Raw genomic sequence first — 20,681 nt, forward strand, 5'->3', positions numbered from 1 at the left:
GATAGTTAAGGTTGAAAAATAATCTTCTCTTAAATCATTTGGGCTCTACATATTCTTCACTAATATATACAATAAGATGTTTTTTCACATTTTTTTAACAAATTTTCTTCCAAATGTATTGCCATTCATATGAGTTGGATAATCTTTAAACTACCCAAATGTAATAAAGGCTTGGTCTACAGGTAATTTCCTGGATTTACATAAACGAGTATTGACATCTTATAACTTTTACTGATATTAATTCATGTGTCATTTACAAATGATCATCACAGTTTAAATTAGGAAAACTTCAAATACGGAAAACATTGGTTAAAACTACGATGATAAAAAGTTTAATACTACGAAAATAATAAAAAAAAATTATTTACTTTTATTTCCTTATGTTCTCAAATTTAAAAAAATTGCTTTTAAATATTACGTTGTACAGCCATTGACGTACTATTTATGTAATAATTTATTTAGTTAAATTAGACAATTAACTCCTTTTATTATTATAAATTATCCTTTATTTAAATTTTTCTATTTTTTTTAAAATTTTAAAATATTTTTTGTCTGATTGTGGCATTGTAACTCAAAAACGGTCACACCGATTACCATGATCAAGCCGAAAATTTTTTAAGGATGCCAAATAATATTAAATCGCTATAATATTTTAGGATGATGACAGATACTAATAAATAGATATCTTATATTTTAGAGATTATAAGTTGTTACATGTTTCGCGTACTAAGGTTATCGACTGAAGTTGTTCTACCTAAATTTTATTAAAATAAATAATACTTATACTTATTTTTAAATGTAAACAAATTTTGGATGGATTTATTAAGTATTCGTGTGAGAGAGGTTTAACTATGGCATAATGACTTGTAGCTCGAGTCGAGAACTGGGGTGAGGTTGTAAGATCGCCCGCTTGACCTCAGTTGTGAAAGTGATGAACACATATGATATGGAGCACACTTCACCTAGCTATGATCTGGGTAAATTGACCGACCGCCTCACTTGTAATACTAAAACTACACGTTCCCGATGTAAAATGTGTTCTCTTTCGTAATATCTCTTAAATATTTTAATTATAATTTATATCCTTAACGAGTAAAGATGCTTACTGGTTATAATCTTTCATTATTTATTCTGCTAGATTACGTAAGATGCGCTTAAGATAACTGTCTCGGTAATTTATTAATTTTTTATATATGGCTTTATTTCATTTCCAGTTGTTTTAAATTAAAAAAAAACTTTACCTAAATAAATCCTTTTGTTTTTTTACTAATTTTTTTTATTAAAGTTTAAATAGCATGACACCGAATCTTATCCTATTTAAAAATGTTGTGAATATTCTCTTTTCTATTAAATTATTATTTTCGAGGTAAATTTATTTTCTAAAAAGCGTTGCATCTCATTACAGTTGAAATGGACTTACATGACAAAAAAAAACCTGGAAAAAGTTAAGCAATTAAAATATATTTATATGATATTGAAATACATATGTTAATTTTTAACCATTACGTGTCAGCTAAACTATGTATAATAATTAAATACTATAATAGCGACCAATAGTTATGGCGTTTTATTGTAAATTCTACTTAAAACCACCTGATTTTAAAAACAATTTAATACTCTTAATGTTTTATTTGAATCAATTTTACTAAACAGTTATTGAAATTTAGTTTTATAGAAGTAAAATTGTGACAGATTGTCTTAACAATGTAATTAATTCATTGGGCCAATGTTGGCTGGCTGATATTTTGAAATTCATTTTAGAAAAAAACAACCTGTGAAATTTCCTTGAATATTTTATTACTCTCTCCTTTTATTACTTATTATCATTACTTTATTACTTTTTTAAATAAAAATAATTGAAAAAAAACTTGTATTATGTCTTGTGCTTGTCTGTGTGCGAGAAGAATTATTTAGTTCTCGAACATTTTAAGTCTTATAAAAATTCAAGCTCTGATCCTTCGGATTAAAGTTGCTATAATCTAAAATAAGGCTTTTAATATGTCACAGAGTTTAAGAAATTAAAATTTTCACTACGGGAAACAAAATAATAATTTCACGACTTGGTTTACCGGGTAAACCATGTCTATTTATAATAAAATAACATAAAATTTATTTACAACTTAACTATTATATTATTTATCTATTTATAATTTTTATAAACGTGAATCAGAATGTATTAATTAAATATTAATTCATAAATGAAAATCTTTAACAATTTTTTTAAAACAGTTTTTCAGTAAGAAAATTTCTTAACAATAAAACGAGATGAAAGGATTGCGAAAAACGAAAGGTGTGCAATTAATTATGGATGTTTAACATTTTTCATTCGCTTTACATACAAGTATTCCGTGATTACAAATTAAACGAATCCTCAATATTTGTTTTTTCATTTGCTTTATTGATCAATTTATGCAACTACCTCTTTTGCTACTAAATAGAAATAAGTTGTACAATGAACTATTTTCAGCAGAAATTGGTACATTAATTTGTTGTTTGACAATATGTGTTAGTTTATTATAAAAAACATAATGCGATGCATAAAAAACATATGAGATACACGTGTCACTAGTTAGTGTTTACTTTCTCTGACAATAATGATGTTGATTATACAGCCAATCTCTATGAAGAACAGAATGATGATGCTATTTGTGAAGCTGAGTATCCTGTGCATTATATGTTGTGGGATGACTGATATGCAGCAAATATGTTTGGCTTAGTGGTGAAGAATTAATGGCAAACATTCATCCTTTACACTACTATCTAAGAAGCAGTTACTTAACTGTATGTTTTTATTTATTAATGTATATATATACATTAATAACTATTTTATATATTATATAATTATTATATATATATATATATATATAATAATAATTTTAAATATATATACACTTAACTTAAATATATGTACACTTAACGTTTATATAATGTTCACATGTACACATAACGTTGTATATATAACGTATAAATATATATAACGTTTAAAGGTTACTTATACATGTTAGACCTTAAATGTTAAACATGTTAAACCTTAAACCAATATGATCATCTTTAGTGGCGTAAAGTCAAGAATGAATGTTTAGCATTCATTCTTTACTACTATTGGTAACCACTTTATTCCTTACTTTTCTTAGTAGGTTTGGCGTGAGGTGGTTCATGGAATGATATTTTAGTGAGTGGTTTGTATCTCGTATTAGGTCTCGAATTAGTCTCGTGTCAGGTTGTGTGGTTAAAGTTCCTGATATACATACACCACTATTTCAATATATTTTAAAATTACACTTGTTGATAGTGTGTGTACTGAAAATTGTTTTTTTTTTTTGAGATTTAAGTAATATCTAATCATCGGTAAGTCGGTGATGTATGTTTTTATTTGAAATTTTCGTATTGGAACAGTACTTTTCCTAAACAAAAATATGGCTCTAAAACTGGAGTACAAAAATAAATTTTTCGTATATACTTGGTTTATTAAAAAGAAATTTAGATGTCAACCCCTCAGAATTTAAAAAACAAGTATTATTCTGTGATTTGGGTATGATTCTAATCTGAATGAATCTGAATTTCAAGGTAATACAAATATTTATGTATATACATAATTATAATAAATAAATTTGTAATAAAAGTACTTTTTAAGTATGAAACTGAAACAAACTGTAATATATTATTTGTAACTATGAAGTAGTTACTTAACTGTATATTTTTATTTATTAATGTATAAATGTATATATATTTATATGTACACATAACGTTTAAAGGTAACTGAGACATGTCACATACCTTAAACCAATATGATCATCTTTAGTGGCGTAAAGTCTAAAGTAATTAGCTTGAATGACTTATGTATAATTGTAATCATCCAGTCCGATCTCCAACAAATAATAAAGAAAGTTTATTAATGTTCCAGTCCCTTCGAATCAACCAAGGTCATCTTGATCGATTAATTTCTGGTTAATCAAATAAAACAGCAACTTTGAAGAAAAAGATTATTCACACACACACACACACACACACACACACGCGCGCGCGCGCGCGCGCGCGCTTAATTTACGTCTCTTGCAAACTGTGATTTACTACTACATTAACATTTATTAGATGATCAGACATGAAATTAATTATACATTTCCTGATCAATTATTTGTTTTTAAAATGGTAGGGTTGTGATACAGCATTCTAAAGTAAATGTAAAATCTTATATATGACAACCCTAACCAAAATTACGTCTATTTTTTTCGTAACTAGTTTCAAAAGTGGCCTGCTGTACACACCAAGAAGTGGTTTTGTATCTTTAAATATGTCATTTTGAGATATGAACATTTGCTAAGTTTTATTTTTTTTTTAGTGTTTCACTGTCGAAAGTCACTTAAATAATATATTTGTAATACAAAGAAAAACAATAAAATATAATAAAAATTTTAGTTAAACTGTGAATAAAACAGTTATATAAAGATTGTGCATATTTTTTGTTCTTACTCTTTTTATTCAGACTATTAGGATGCCGGGGTTTTTCAAAAAAGATACTTCTTTTACATCCATTTTGATTGTATTGAATTTCTCGGTGCACAGAAATTCTTAAGACTGTATTCTTAAAGTACAAAAACCAGAAATAATTATATTTTACTTATTTAATAATTTGGTGCAAATATTCGTTACTTTTCAGTTGAAGCAATTACAGAATTTACCTTACTAGGTAATTAACAATGAATCCTGTTGAGATGATGATTGAATTTATTTATAGTACATTCGTTTTTTATGATCACGACACATGAACAAGAATTCTGTGTCATGAGATGTTAGCTTACGTTTTGTAAGATCAACTTATCAATAATATAAACGAACAAGATCTGCCTTATATTACTCGAGTAAATACCGAACTGAAATACGAATGTGTCGTGAATTCAATAATACTACAGCTTTTGTATTTTATTCCTTTTTTTCGAGCATCCAACATAGACTCTTATAACTTACTTTCTTTTAAAATACAACACTATAACATTCCTTCTTTTTGTGTAATTGATCTTAACTTTTTTGAAAGTGTTTAATCTTTTCTTTCAACATTTATTTGTATTTCAGTACCTTAGCAGCTACGAAGTCAAATATAAATTCGAATGGGTGTGGGTACATATTTAAAGACTCGTTCGTATATTTTAAAAACATTATAAATATTCTGCAGCCCAGAGAAACATTTGGTTTATAATTTTACTATTGTGTTTACAACATGATTCAGGTAGGCAAATAATTCTTAATTAAAATTTTATCTTTATAATTATTATAAAAAGAGGATAATTTTTATGATTAGTTATTATTTTTTTGAAATTCTTTGGTTTAAGTTTAGCTTACATAAATTACATAAATTCTCATAGTTTTTCGTGCAATAATATTCGAAATCGAAGATATTGAGGTTAAAATCCTAACAAAAGGTTAGTTGCTTTTATACAGATTTGAATACTAGGGAGTAAGTACCGATGTACTTTAATGGTTTAGGTTCAATTAACCACACGTCTCAGGAGTGGTCGGCCTGTATCTGTACAAGACTACAACTCATTTACATTCTATACATATAATCCTCATCTAATTCGGTTATGGAGGGTTGCTTATTGTTCATTAATTGAAAAGATTGCAACGTACACATTAGGGGAAAAATTAATTTTTAGTGTAGGGGGAGATAAAATCATTTAAATCAAAATACTGGAAAATAAGTTAAAATAATCCTCGATATTCACATTTTAAAATGATTTTATCCTACTCTTCATGCTCATTGAACATTCATGCTCACTTTCAGATCGATATTCAGTTTAAAATTGACAATTCCTGAAACGGTGTTACTGAATGAAGTATAAAGATCAAGTAAAATTAGTAAGATAAGAATCAAACTGCAGAAAAAACTGATAAATAAGGAACAGAAAGTATTTGGTAATATAAAACTAACCGATCTACTTATGTTGTCTTGACTACTTGGGTAGCGGTATCGATCTTGCTGTAATTTTCATGTTGAAAATAAATAAGTACATCTGCTGCACGAGAAATAATGTGTATAAAATACGATTTATCTTCCGTAATTAACAAAAAACGAAGAAAGCAAACCTTTTTAAATTTGGAAGTGAACATGATGACCTAATAATTAGGTGCTTCCTGTCATCAGGTGTTTCATATCAGTTGCTGAATGAGGAATAACAAATAATGAGTAAAGTGTAAATATAAGTAAAATTACTAATAGTTATAATGTTGGAATAATTGAATAGGCTATTACAAAAGAAAAAAAATTAAGTTTACTTCATTTAATTATTTTGAACAATAATTATGGATTTATTAAATCATAACATCTATGAAAAGGCATTATAACTTAACAAGCACCTATAAATTCAAAATATATTTTAATGGTAGTAAAACAAAGCTGTCATGCTTCCATCTTAAGTAACAAGTTCGGTAATAGGGAGCTTAAATTCTATTCGAGAATACATGGCTCTTTCACAGTAAGACACGAAAATACCTAGGCGTAACACTTGATAGAACGCTGTCATTGAAGGAGCACCTAATGAAATCTGCAGAGAAATTGAAAGGGAGAAACAACATTATACATTGCTCGGTGGAACAATGTGGAGAGCATTGGCTTCCACTTTGCGCACATAGGCCCTGAACCTGGTCTTCTTGGCTGCAGAATATTGTGCGCCAATGTGGCTAAACAGCCCTTATGTTCATAGAATTGATGCTCAACTTAATAAAACTATGAGAATGACTGCCGGGGTTATCAGGTCTACTCCTGTGGAATGGCTCCCAGTGTTTCACCCCCAAATCTGCGCCGTATGAACGCTCTTATAAGAGAGTACAAGAAGATTATGAACAATCGAAACCCACCAATACATGAAGACATTGAGGATTCCAATCATGTTCGCCTTCTATCTAGAAAGCCACCTAACAAAACAGCAATTGCTGCCACAGAGGAAGGATTTAACCTAACTGACGCCTGGCTTCAAAATGGACTACAAAGCAGAATAACCAAATCCCATGTATTACTCAAAAGCCACCGGGTTTTGACTTGTCACGAAATACATGGTCAATGTTAAACAGAATACGAACTCAGCATGGTAGGAGCGCATATTTCCTGTATAAATGGGATAAAACATCTACGCCCCTTTACGATTGTGGTGAAAGTCAAACCGTTAAACACATCACAGAAATTTGCCCTAGGACAGCTTATGAAGGGACTCCTGAAGATTTCCTGATGGCGATTCCAGAATCAATAGCTTATATTAATTTGTTAGATGTTTGTTAGTAATTTTTGACTGTAATTGTTGTTGAGTCTTGGTGCCATACGCTAAATAAATAATTAAATTTTTTGATTACAAATAAAATTATTTTAATTTTTATAACTTTACACTATTCTTGTTTAGTAACATTAGCTACTAAATCTTGACCTTTAGCTCGTACAGGTCGTACAGGTTGAAATTCGCATTAAAGTTGGGATTTTTTGTGCATATAAATTTTATTATTTTATTATCAAAAAGCTTATGATTATTTCTTCTGGCTAATCATAAAAAAAATTCTAATTTATTATCGTAGTTCTATTAGAGTGTAAAAACGATACAAATTGTTTAAAATTATATATTTACATAAAAATATATTCTGGAAGATACAATATATCCCCATAAAAATTTTCTTATTATTTCAAATATTGTTATAAAATTACGATTTCAGAAATTGTTTTTACTTTATAACCCAAGCAATCGGATATTTTGTATCAGTGTATTACATTGGAAAATTGGCAAGTAATTAATATTTAAAAAAGCACTGTTTTTGCGATGTTAAATTAAGGAAAGGGAAAAATTTTTACATTGTCGTTTGTTTAGTATAACTCTTTTCAATTTCTTCAACGCCTCGCAGTAAGTGAGGAAAAAATTCAGATAATTCTGTTACCTTGAATCGACGATATACTTGAATTTTCACATCGACACTTGCAGACAATTGAGGGTCGACTACTGCCTTCACTGTCGTGAATGTTTGTTTTTCAAAGAAAAATTTAAGGTACTATTAAAAATAATAATTCTTGTTATACTTGATGATATAGTCATTTTACTGGAATTGCAAATATAACTAGATAGGTAGATTTGTTCTTCAGCAGAAATATACCGCACTATACTCATGATATTCCCTCCATATATTGAAGAAAGTTGACGATGAATTTCGGCAGCTGATAAGTTTTTTGATTGAAGGAAATGGATGACGGCACGCGCTTCACAGTCGTTGGGAGTTTCTATGACAGTAGCAATTTCGATGGAGAGTTTTATAGGAACAAAGAAGCAAGCGATATTTCTAATAACACTATTATTTTGGGGCTAAAATGGGCTAATTAACTGTATAAAGACAGAATCACTACCCTCGATCCTTCGCACAGTACCGAGGACCGGAAGTTGTTTTCCGAATAGCTCGTAAAATCAGTTTTTCAATATATAAAACAGAATTTACCTTTATTTTAGGGCTGAAATTTATGATTTACTTTTAGAGCTATAATAAATATTTTTTAAATCAGCTTAAGGTTTTACATTTTCTGGAAAAATAAATTATTTGTTTTTCAGCTACATACATTTTCTTTTTGTACTTAACAGATTGAATAATTAGATGTAATTTCACTTCACTTATTGAAGATATTAATTTAAATCGTTAAGAAAGAATTTTAACATGCTTCTAGCCGATAAATAATTAATTGTCTTTTCATAGAGAAAATATATTAATTGTTTTATAATCGTGACTTTCCTACACCTCTAATGGTTTAATAGTTTTTTGGTAATATAAGCTTCTGAGGAAGAAAGGAATTAGTTATTAAACGGAATTCTTCCTAATACAGGAATTCTCGTTACTGTTAATTAAGATTTTTGTAATACCTTATTTTTATAATACTTTTTTTTATAACTCTTATTTTTATAAACCTTTTTATAGTACCTTGGTACCACTGAAGATCAATCAACCTTCCGGTAGATGAATGTTACTTACGCGAATAGCTGGAAGATATTTCATAGTTACAGTATTTGCAATTCCAGTAAAACGACAGTTTAAAGTATATTAATAATTAACATTTTTAATTGTAGCTTAATTTTTCTATAAGTTTCTCTTTTAAACTTTAGATAAGAAGTAACAAGAAAGCTTGCATCGTTGTTTTAGTTTTATTACTAGTGCGTATTATATTTTGTTTGTCTTTATCACACAAAATTTTGAATAAATTTGAGAATTTATAGCCTGCTTTGACATTTTTTGAACGGTTCTTGAGTTTATTCTAATTTATATTTATGTTTGTAATTGAAATATGTTTTTTAAACAAAAATATTTAGAAAAACAACTTTAAAAATAAATGTTTCAAACTTATTTATGTAAATAGTTCACATTTCACTCATGTTTTGTATTTACAAAATTTTTATTTTTATTTTCAGGTGATAACAGTACTTTTTTTGTACTTGCAATATGGCTTAACTGAACCCCCGAGTAATTCATCACCTTTTGGTAGTGATTCTGCATTCTCAAAAAACTACGTTCCACCAGCTGCTAACGTTTCATTTAATTTCGGATTTTCTCCTAAAATAACTAAAAACAAATTACCTTCAGATTTGTTCGCAACATTATTACATTCATCTAATGATCCAATGACAAAAAATTTAGAACAGATATATAAAAACGTAGAAATGTCACAACAAATTGATAACATTAATGCGGGAGTTGCATTACATGGTAAACATATTGGTTACAACGAAAATAATCATAGTACAAAATATAATCGTTTTATGAATTCACCTTTGTATGTATCTCCTTATAACCCAAAATATGAAGCAGTTGATGATCACGGTGCTGAACATAAACTCAAGTATAGTAAAACGTTTCCAAAAAATCTTCCAATTATTGAAGAAAACAAAGATATTCCAGCACGTTATGAATCTCACCACCAGTCGCGAACATCAAAAGATTCTATTATGACAAGTAAAGGCTTTTCAGAATATGAACCAACATTCTCCGAAGGAGGTGCAATATCGGTAAGTTTAAGTTATAATATTTGTATTTTTATATTATGATTAATTAATTATTGGATCAAATGTTATTTTTTGGTGAAGAGCCTAGATCCCTTTCGTAAGCTAATTTTGTTACTGTTTTGTTTTACTTTTCCTTTCCCTTGTAATATTATTTGATATTTTTCTTTTGTCAGAGTTTTACGAACTTTTATACATTCTATGGAGTGAATTTGTGCAAATGAACTATTGTCTTATGTATTTATTTTTTATTGAGAAGGTTCATTGGGAACCCCTCATAAAGTGTTTATTATAATACTATTTATTTATGGTTCCTTTTTGGAACCAATTGCAAATAAAAGAATTGTGATACAAAAAGATATTAATTAATAACGAAGCAGCTGCTGGATGATTACTTACAATTGTTGTGTAATAATAATTAATAAGGGTGATAGATAAACATTTATCTAGTAAAAAATGTCATATATTAACGGGATTCAAACACAATTATAAGGATGAAAGAAAGAAGTCCCATCACTGTGAAGTTATAATACGAAGTTAGCATTATATACAATATAATATTAAAAATAAAATATTGTTCATTCAAAGTTAATCAAATAATATTATTATAGAAAAAATTTTAACAATTTCTTAAAAATGTTTATATTTATTTCTACGAAAAAACAAAATTTAAAATTTTACAAATTTAATTTCAAATATATAAATCTTCAGGCATTCACGATTAAATTATTGCTTAGAAAATTGTGATTGTGTTATTTGTTAGTCTACGTAGGTGTTAATCTTTACTGCAATTTAATTAATGAATTAATAATCCTTAAATTTAATGTGAAATATTAAAGAATTATTTTCACTATTATGTAGATAATAATATTATTTGAATGTTGTATTGACAACCCATGGTATATTACGATTACTATAAAACATTCCGTTTGGTGTTATATAGGCTTTAATCGATCGTTTGGTTTACAATTTATTATTAATATTTTATAAAGAACGATAATAAAATATAAAGTTTTTCAATTTTAAAATTGTAATAATTTAAGATTGATACCGGATGATTTAAAGTAAGATTTATTTAAAAATCGTGTGTCTACAATTCTTTTTTATATAGCCTTTTTTTTGTTTAGGATTTAGGAAATTTTACGCAGTTTTAACTTGTCTTTTTATTTCTTGTGTCCAGTCCTTTTAAACGGTGTGTTTATAAGAATTACCGAGTCCCGAATTCCCCGAATAAAATATGATTGTTTATATATATATATATATATATATATATATATATATTAAGAAAAGTTTGAAGAAATATAAAATTCTTTCTTATGTAATGTAAAAAGGTAATGAGGTTATTGTTGAATTTTTGAACCATTTTTAGATTTTAACATATTAGAAAATTTTAAAATAAATTTAATTTTAGGATGTTCATGGTCCTCAAGAGCGGTTAAAATAATTCATTCAGTGCATGTATTCCCAGTTTAAATAAATTTTTGTAACTGTTGAGTAATGTAGTACTACACTCTACTAGTTAAGTAGACTTGAGACTTGACTAGACTACTTTCTTTATAGGATGTGTAAAAAGTTAAATAATTTTTTTGTACTTCTTATTTTTTAAAAGTAACATTTTTCTGTTAATTGAAAAAACAATTTCAAGTTAATTTTTCGTATTATTGAATCGCTTTAATTTTTTTTAAAAGGTACACATGTATTTCATCGTGGAAAATGTTTTTTTTTTTTAAATTGTAGGTTAAGTTAAATTAAAATTTCTGAAATACCTAAAAATAGCAATATTAAGGTTCTTTTATATACGTTTTAGTTAATTCTTAATTTTTAGCAAATAATAATGATACGGACCTGATTAATCAACATAATGTCAAATTGTGTTGAAACCACTTTCGGTTTTTTAATTTGAAAATTAATTACAAACAAGTGATGAGAACTAAAAGCATACACACAATTATCGGTACAATTCCAAATCTATATACAACCTCTGTTAATCCTTTTAGTGATTCAGTTATTTAAAGTTAGTGATGCTTCTTAATTGAAAATAAATGTAAATCCCGCCTTAAATTTAATGTTTCATAATTATTATACTTTCCATTAATTTACACATCATCAGATTCTACTTGAATTAGATCATTTTTTAACATAAAAAAATGTAAATGACTTAAATAAATGACGCTATTTAAAAAGTAAGTTTTTTCTATTTATTACATTAATTTATTCATCAATTAAATCTATAAACGTAATTTTTTTTCACGGAAGAGCTATTTATTACTTGACAATGAAAGTTATATTTGGTGTTTAGGTCAATAGTTTATTAGAAAACAACTAAAAAATATCATCTTTTATTTAGTTTAGCAAGTGTAATAGGGAGCATGAAATCTGAAGCTTGCAGTCAAGCAGATTATGTACTGAATATCAACGATTCTACAAAAATTTCTGGTATCGGTGTTTACAAAACTAAAAACTAAATCTGTTCTTTATTCAATCTCAATCTCAGTCATTTTACAATTTACGTTAAAAGTAAATTTTATTTAACAAAGAAATTGCTACCCCAAATCGATGTTAAAAAGTATAATTTAATAATTTATTTTATAATTAAACAAATTAAAATAAAATTACCCTGTATTATTTCACTTATAATAATTGTTTGAAAATGTTATAGGTATTTCTAAATCTAAATTATGATAATTTATAGCTTGTGACAAATGATGCATATGTTGACAAAACTGATACATGTAAAGTCAACACTTCCTTTTAAATGAAACAATTTTTAAGTATGAGTTACTGTAATAAATGAATCATTCTAATTAGCTAACAATTAAGACTACATCGGTAGCAAGCATCATATACAAAATAAAAACAAGTATTACATTTATTCTATTTATAGAATAAATCAGAGTTGAATGCTTTGTGTAACAATAATGTTCAGTCATTTTTGTTTATCTGTTGAGTACGTTTCGCCAGGGTCGCGTTTTGTTTTTATTTTTTGAAAACAACAGGAAACTTGTTATTGAGCATCATGACATTCGGATTAAACGAATACAGTACGTAAACGAGATCAAAAAAAAATTGATGAAACGTATATTTTGTCAAGTCATATCTTAACGAAATCATAGAGGAATGCTTCAGGGGGAGGTCTTCTAACTCCAATTTCTAAAGGCGGTAGATTGATTATTTATACGTGTTGGTGGGTGAAATGGGATTTATTCTGGACACATTATTAACCTGAAAAGCAAGTGCAACAACTGGCGTCTACCACGATTCTATGAATGCAAATAATTACTTAAAATGGGCTGAAGAAAAATTAATGAAAAATCTTCACGAAAATTACGTAAAAATTTTAGACAACACATATTATTATAGAACATTGCAACAAGAATTACCCACATCCAGTACAAAAAAACAAGAAATGAAGGTCCTGGCTACGTATTTATTGCATTCCATTCTCATCTACTATGCTGAAAACTCAACTATACAGGTAATTTAAAGGAACAAAGAAAAATACAAAATGATGAGTAAACTATTTATATTCAACTATTAATACCAGGAATAGCTTCTCTTTTTTCATAATTTAAAGGTAACTATTTTTGTCAATTTTTTTAAAATTTTGCATATATATATATATATATATATATATATATATTAATTTATATATATATATATATATATATATATATATATATATATATATTAATTTTTATAATTTTTTCTTTTACCAAAATCCCTAGATAACAACTGGCCGTGGAATATAGGTCAGCTTATCGTTACTTACGATGTACGTAAATACAGTGACTGTGTGATTGTAATGTTATTATAAGTAAGTTGCCCTGAATATTTCTTTTCTATTTGTTTCAGGATATTTCCAGTTATGATTTCTCATATGACATATCATCTCCTGAATCGGGTGTGGTTTTAGGACATCATGAAAAACACGATGGCTCTTCTGCTGAGGGCGTTTATCATAATTTGCTTCCTGATGGTCGTTTATTAACAGTTGAATACTGGGCGGATGATTCCGGTTTTAAACCAAAAATAACGTACAAATCTCTGAAATCATCAGACGATATAACTGGATACGCTTATTGATTTTAAGTAAATCACATCACTAAAAAAATCAATATTTTCATAAAACCAAATATAAGGAAGTTTTAATGAGTGTGTGGTGGCTGTAATTATCCGAGCGAAGCGAAGAAAATTCCTTTTTAAAATTATATACGAGTATAAGTTAGTTATGCTTATAATGCATTTGATTTTTATTAATGTATTAATTATAAATAATCAAATAAATGAAAGTTTATTAATCGAAAAATATTATGATCTGTGTAACTTTATTGTAACCTAAAATTCATTTTTAACTTTTTAACTAATTTAATTGAAAGGAGGCTCTTAACTCAATCCGTTTGTATTTTTACTTTCTTGGCATCATAGCTCCAGAGCTATGCTGCAAAAGGTAGTATGGTAATCAGTCAAAAAATGGGTATTCGGTTTTTTATATTTCTCAACGTTTCATCACCCAGTGATCCTAAAAAAAAATTGGGGGTAATTTTAGTTTGTAGACACGTATGTACTTACACAGATGTACGTGTGCTGGCTTGTTTGAAGTTTAATAACTTTATGCTTTTGTATTAAGCTTCAAATAACTTTTGACTGGATAAACCGATTTTGATGAAATTTGGCACAGAGGCTTTTGTATATGGCGCAATTTTTTAGTAAACGTTTGGGGTCAATATCTCCAGGGGGTGGGGTAGATAGTTTATTTAGGGTTAATTTTCTCAAAATTTTGCTAATATAACCCTACTGTATATTAAGCTCAGTACATATGTACATATGCCTATCTTACCTTTAAAAAAAAAATTGATCAACAAAATGTCTCACTTCCCCAAAATCGAATTAAAGCTATGTTTTTATTTATTGCATGTTTTTTAACCAACTCTTTTTTTATGTCTTCTTAGGTATAGTAGAAGTGCAAATGACCAAAAACCATACTTTGGTGGCAATATTGTGGGGTTCAGGAGCCAATCAAAGTTTAAAAATATGAACATGAAATTTTTTAAAACTTTATTTGGTTTATTTGAACTTTTAATAATAATTTTTTTTTACAATTGGTTAATTTATATAGACCTTGAGTAAACTGGATCACACTCGCAATCACATGACGAGGATTTCCCAGCGAAACTCCTCAAAACTTACACACTAGTATTTTTACTAGTACACCAAATTTACACACTAGTAAGATCTGTGGCAAGTAGCATATACACTAAGTAATTATGAAAAACATTTTACATCTAACAGTAAAACAAGAGAGTAAAATAAAAAAAGTCATAACTAGCAAGAAAAACGATGAAATAATGAAAAGAATATACTATAGTTTTGAAAACAAAAATCGAAGAGATAATGCTCAGCATTCACAACTGAAGTTACACTTAGGGCACTCTATAGTACCCTAAGTATCTCTTAGCGATTCTGTAGTCGCTAAGGTCCAAAACTGTAGCCGTTTTAATTTTCTAACGTCATCTAGGAGATTAACGGCTGGGGGATTCATGTGGTGTTAACTCGCAGTTCATACTTTGAACTGAAACGTTTCCTCCCGGACGTATCGTAAACCTAAATATTTAGGTTTACGATACCTGTACTCCACTGTTTTTTTTTTTTTTGTAAACTAAGGTGCCTCTGTTATACATCACGCTAGTTTATGTAGAACTGCAGTAAGATTTCGACACTGGACTTGCTCACAGTACCCCGATGTTCAATCCCATACCAGATCGATTTTAGAATTGTTGAGTATACCAGCAGCTTATTAGATAAAGATAACTAAAAACCTCTGCCCGACAAATAGAATATTTCCTTGAACTTTATCTCAAATTACCTTCTCTTCTCTCTTATATGAACTTTCCACGTTAGTCGACGGTCGAGTTGTAAACCTAGGTACCGCACACTCTCAGACTGCGGAATTACAAAGCCATCAAGATGGATCCGTGGACCATCACATTTCCTTATCGTAAATGTCACGTGGCTCGATTTTGCTGGGTTAACGCGTTTTCTACATGTAATCAACCACCTGTTGATTAAATCCAACTCAAATTGTAGGCTATTCAATGCTATAGTTGGGTTGACTTTTAATAATTATATTACAACCCACCGGGTTGGTCTAGTGGTGAACGCGTCCTCGCAAATCAGCTGATTTCGAAGTCAAGAGTTCCAACGTTCAAATCCGGGTAAAGGCAGTTAACTCTTATACGGATTTGAATACTAGATCGTGGATACCAGTGTTGTTTGGTGGTTGGGTTTCAATTAACCACACATCTCAGAAATGGTCGCCTGAGACTGTACACAAGACTACACTTCACTTACACTCATGCATATCATCCTCTGAAATAATACCTGACAGTGATTCCTAAACAGGAAAAAAATATTACAATAAAATATTATCATAATTCATCCCCAACCCCAAAAAAGAAATATTAGGTAACTTTTTATTGGTTGTAGATTCTTTAGTGGATTTTTTTTAGTTTCTTTCATTTAACATAATAACGTAGACAAATCAAAAGGTTTTCTTGGGAGGTGATTTTGGGGATGGGGGACCAGAAAAAAGTAATAAAATATCGATTTTTTTTGTAAATTTTTTAACTTTTTTCATGTATCATTATTTTTCCACTATATTAGAATAAATAACCAGTATCAGGAAAGTATAACAATCTGTTGTCAATTTTTTTTTTTAATGTATATTCAAAGCCCAGTTTTTACCAAATGCTTTGATTTCCACGATCCTTTTTACTTTGCTCAGGTATTTCCTGTGGTGGTTACATCGTTAATTATTTGATTTTATAAAGTTGTACATGTAAATCTTATCAACTGGCCCAAGCCCCAAATACACCTCTGCGCAATATGTGTGACTAACATTTTAAAAGAAATTCCAAAACAGAATTTTTCACAAACCGCTTGCATAAAATTTAAATAAACTTTCTTTTACATGGAAAAATAGTTTAATTACTCGTATACTTTTCAGGAAAAGTACACTGAATTATTAAACATTTCTTTACAGTTAAAAACACTGAAAATGTTTCCGAATATTAATTTTCAATTATTATTTTAAAAATATTGTATGAAGGAAAGTCATATTAGTAAAATTTTGAGTTATTACAAAAACGATTCATTCAAAATAAATTATAAAAATCAGTCTATTCAGAAGTAATTCCTTCACTCTAAATATAATCCAGATTCTTAATAGAAGATTCATTAAACATTCCGGGATCGTATGAAATATTTTTATATATATGTTTTGAGTTTTTTTTGTTTTCTGATTTTTTTTTGCATAGAACACGGTATGTTAATAGTTTTTAAAACTAACAAATAAAAAACAATAAAAACAACTGACAATACTAACAAACAAACAATACTAACAATAAAAAACGTGTTTTTTTTTTTAATTTTTGACTAAGACAATTTTTTAAAACCATAATCACTGCCTAAAATTAAATCATTTATATTACTTACCATTAAATTGTAATTTTTTATATCGATATCTATTAAATGTGGTCAGATTAATTATTTAAAGGAAGGTTTTCGTTATAACTATAAATTCTCTAAACAGAACATGATGTTGAAGTTCTTCTTTTAATTACACTGGTCATTAAAGATTCTATAAACATATTAATAATACATACAAGTAAAAAATATGGTTCAAGGATGTCATTTTTTTCAGTAGCAGATTTTTACTCGTTAGAGGTCAAACATATAAGTGGTTTATAACACATTAATCTTTACTACATAGCCTTACTTTTAAATAGCCGAAGAGTATTTTGCTTTTGGCAAAAAAAAAATTCTCATTCAGATCATCTTTTGATGATGTCATCCACACGAACTGATGCATTTCATTTACAATTTATAGATCTGGTTTATGTTATACTTATGTGTAAATACTATATTACGAAATAGAATCTCATGTATGACGTAAACTATTTTTTAATTTGTTTGTAGGAATAAATGTTTCAGAGGTAATAAAAAAAAAATCTGCATTTCATTGGTGAATCTACTTTACATGACCCTATAATTATATTTTAAAGAGATAGACGTATTTGAAATAGGCTGCATTTAGTAAAATGATATGACCTTTTTTGGCCAACGTGACTGATACAAATTATATATAATTTTCCACTTAATTAATTATTTTTTAACAGTTAATCGGCCAAGAAAAAAAATTATGCTATTTCAAGTGTCTACAAAATAAATAACTTAGATAAAAAAAAAAAAAACATGCCGTCATTGATGTTGTTCATGTTTTTTCATTTTTAATTTCACATTTTGAATAATCTACATTTATACAGTTTGTTAAATAAAATTTATTTAGAAAATGTATAACTTAAAAAAGCGGGTAATAATATATTACCCGCTTTTTTTTAGAGATTAAGAGACTATTTGTATATATATATATATATATATATTATACAGAATACTCTATTAAAAATATTAACATTGAATTAAGTTAATCTTTATATAAGGGAATAATTTTAAAAAAACTGGTGTTACCTAATCAACACAATCTAGTTATTTAAACACAAATAAGTGAGAAAGAAAAGGTTTCATTCTTCAAAACCTTGAACTATCTTATTTATTTATCAACTAAATAACTAAGTAGATAATTATTATGACATTTTATAAATAGTAATTTACATAGCCAGAGGGCAGAACGCTGGTATTATTGAGTATCTATACATGAACATCCAAGCTATTGTAATACTGACATCCTATGAAGTATTAATCAAACAGTCCTCTTGTTTATATTGCTTTTTTTCTTGTTAGATTTTTTTCTTAACTTCAGGTACTTTCAACAACTGATGAATGAGTCTCAGTGTGTAGATTTAAAAAAATTATAGGAATGATTCAACGTAAAATGGTTATAGTTTTGCAACAGATACTGAAATGCATTACAGAACATCACTCATGTAATATAATTGTTACACCTAGAAAGATACTGTAATAACTGCAAAAATGATACTATCTGTTAAATTTAATAAATAATTATAGTCCAATGAATTCAGTAAAATATTAAATGATTATAATTTTTTAGTGATAGACAGACAACGGATAGATCCGAAAAATATTAACAAGTAAAATAAGAAAAAGAAAATAATGCAAGTTTTTGACACAAAAATTGAACAGTGTTTAAAACCTGTAGTCCCTAATTCTGTTAAAATTTTATATTATTGCTAATCTTCTTTCATCACTTCTTTGATATTTACATTTTTTAACGGTAACATTTTTTTGTCAAACTCCCTCTTCTAAAATTTCTTTCTACAATTTAAGAACTCTGGATACCTTTCTTCCATCTCATGCCTGCCTTTAAATAGTCGATTAACCAACAATGGTCCTTATTTTCTCGTATCCTGTAAATTTCTATCTTAGACTCTTCCCTTTCCATGGTGATATTTTCAGACGCTATTTTCCTTCTTATTCTACACTTGGAATATATCAAACATTCTGTCTGCAATTTTTCTGAAACCTTAATAACGCTGGGGAGCAAAAAATAATTTTTTCCTTGTCTCAGGAAGAAAAATATGTAATTCCGATAGTATTTTTTTTCTCTTGAATTCAAATTTGATATCGGTTTTTCCCCATCACGCAAGATTTCCAAGAGACAAGCATTTATAATTTCAGCCATTTTAATCCTTTCTGCATTCTTAACTTCACAATATTAAAACAGTTGACTCACCTAGAAAGTAAGAAATGATGATTTTCTGCTATATTTCGGCTGTGGAGCTCCCTCTTAATGGTCCAATAATAATCGGCCAGCATAATAGGATTCCATTTGCCTTGATATCTCTTTTCCATAGCTGAAATCTTCTGATGAAAACGTTCTCTTTCTCTCGCTCACTGCGTCAGGATTTTCTGGGAAGAAATCTAGGTGCGAGTGCAGGAAGTGTACTTTTAAGGACATATAACAACCCAATTTTTTATAAGATCGTTGACAATATCACGGTAATTTTCCGCCTTTCGATTGCCCAAAAAACTCTGAGTAACATTTTTGAATGCTTGCCAAGCTGCCTTCACCAGTGAATTCAATAGTTCCTCAACTTTTCATCATGCATTAGTGATCGTATTTGTGAACCCACAAATATTCCTTATTTTATTTTTTTATCACTAATTTTAGGAAACGTCTGTTTTAAGTACATGAAACAGGAGTATTGTCCATGGCCTTGACGAAATTTTTCATTAATCCTAGTTTGATATGTAACGGAGGTAGATACACATTTTTAGGATTATACAATGGGTCACGTTTTACATTTTTCTGTTTAGGAATGAGTGATTCGCGTTTTCCTCTAACTTTAGAGGAGTCACTGAATAAGCGACATTCTGTTGGGCTATGTTCATTACAAAGTATCTCCATAAGAAAAGAAATATCATTACAAAACATTAAGCCATTTTCTTCAGAAACATAGTCTTTAAATTCAGAATGACGATTACAATAAGTAAATATCTTTGTATTCTTTTGAAGAAGAATCCATCCTTTTAGGCGGGAAGTAAGTATTTGAAACTGTTTTTTGGGTAACTTTAAATCTCGTATGAGATCGTTAAGATTTTCTTGAGTCAATAAATGAGGCTCAGATTAACTGCTTTGTTCAAAAGTTGTATCACCAGAATCTGTTTCTTTATCTTCTTTATTTTCATCAGACTCTGAGC

The 20,681-nt window shown here is 28.2% G+C and overlaps 1 protein-coding gene across 1 annotated transcript in view; it reads left to right on the forward strand.

Moving 5' to 3' along the window:
• Positions 1-14,186, forward strand: part of LOC142320193 (uncharacterized) — a 56,720-nt gene extending 42,534 nt beyond the window's left edge. Inside the window, exons 2-4 of the mRNA XM_075357878.1 lie at positions 5,071-5,224; positions 9,420-10,013; positions 13,860-14,186. Of these exons, the coding sequence (XP_075213993.1) occupies positions 5,216-5,224; positions 9,420-10,013; positions 13,860-14,090 (834 nt within the window). The 5' untranslated portion in view covers positions 5,071-5,215 and the 3' untranslated portion in view covers positions 14,091-14,186. The remainder of the gene's footprint in view (positions 1-5,070; positions 5,225-9,419; positions 10,014-13,859) is intronic.
• The last annotated feature ends 6,495 nt before the right edge of the window (positions 14,187-20,681 follow it).

This window comes from Lycorma delicatula, chromosome 2, assembly GCF_047948215.1.
Source record: "Lycorma delicatula isolate Av1 chromosome 2, ASM4794821v1, whole genome shotgun sequence".
NCBI lineage: Eukaryota > Metazoa > Arthropoda > Insecta > Hemiptera > Fulgoridae > Lycorma > Lycorma delicatula.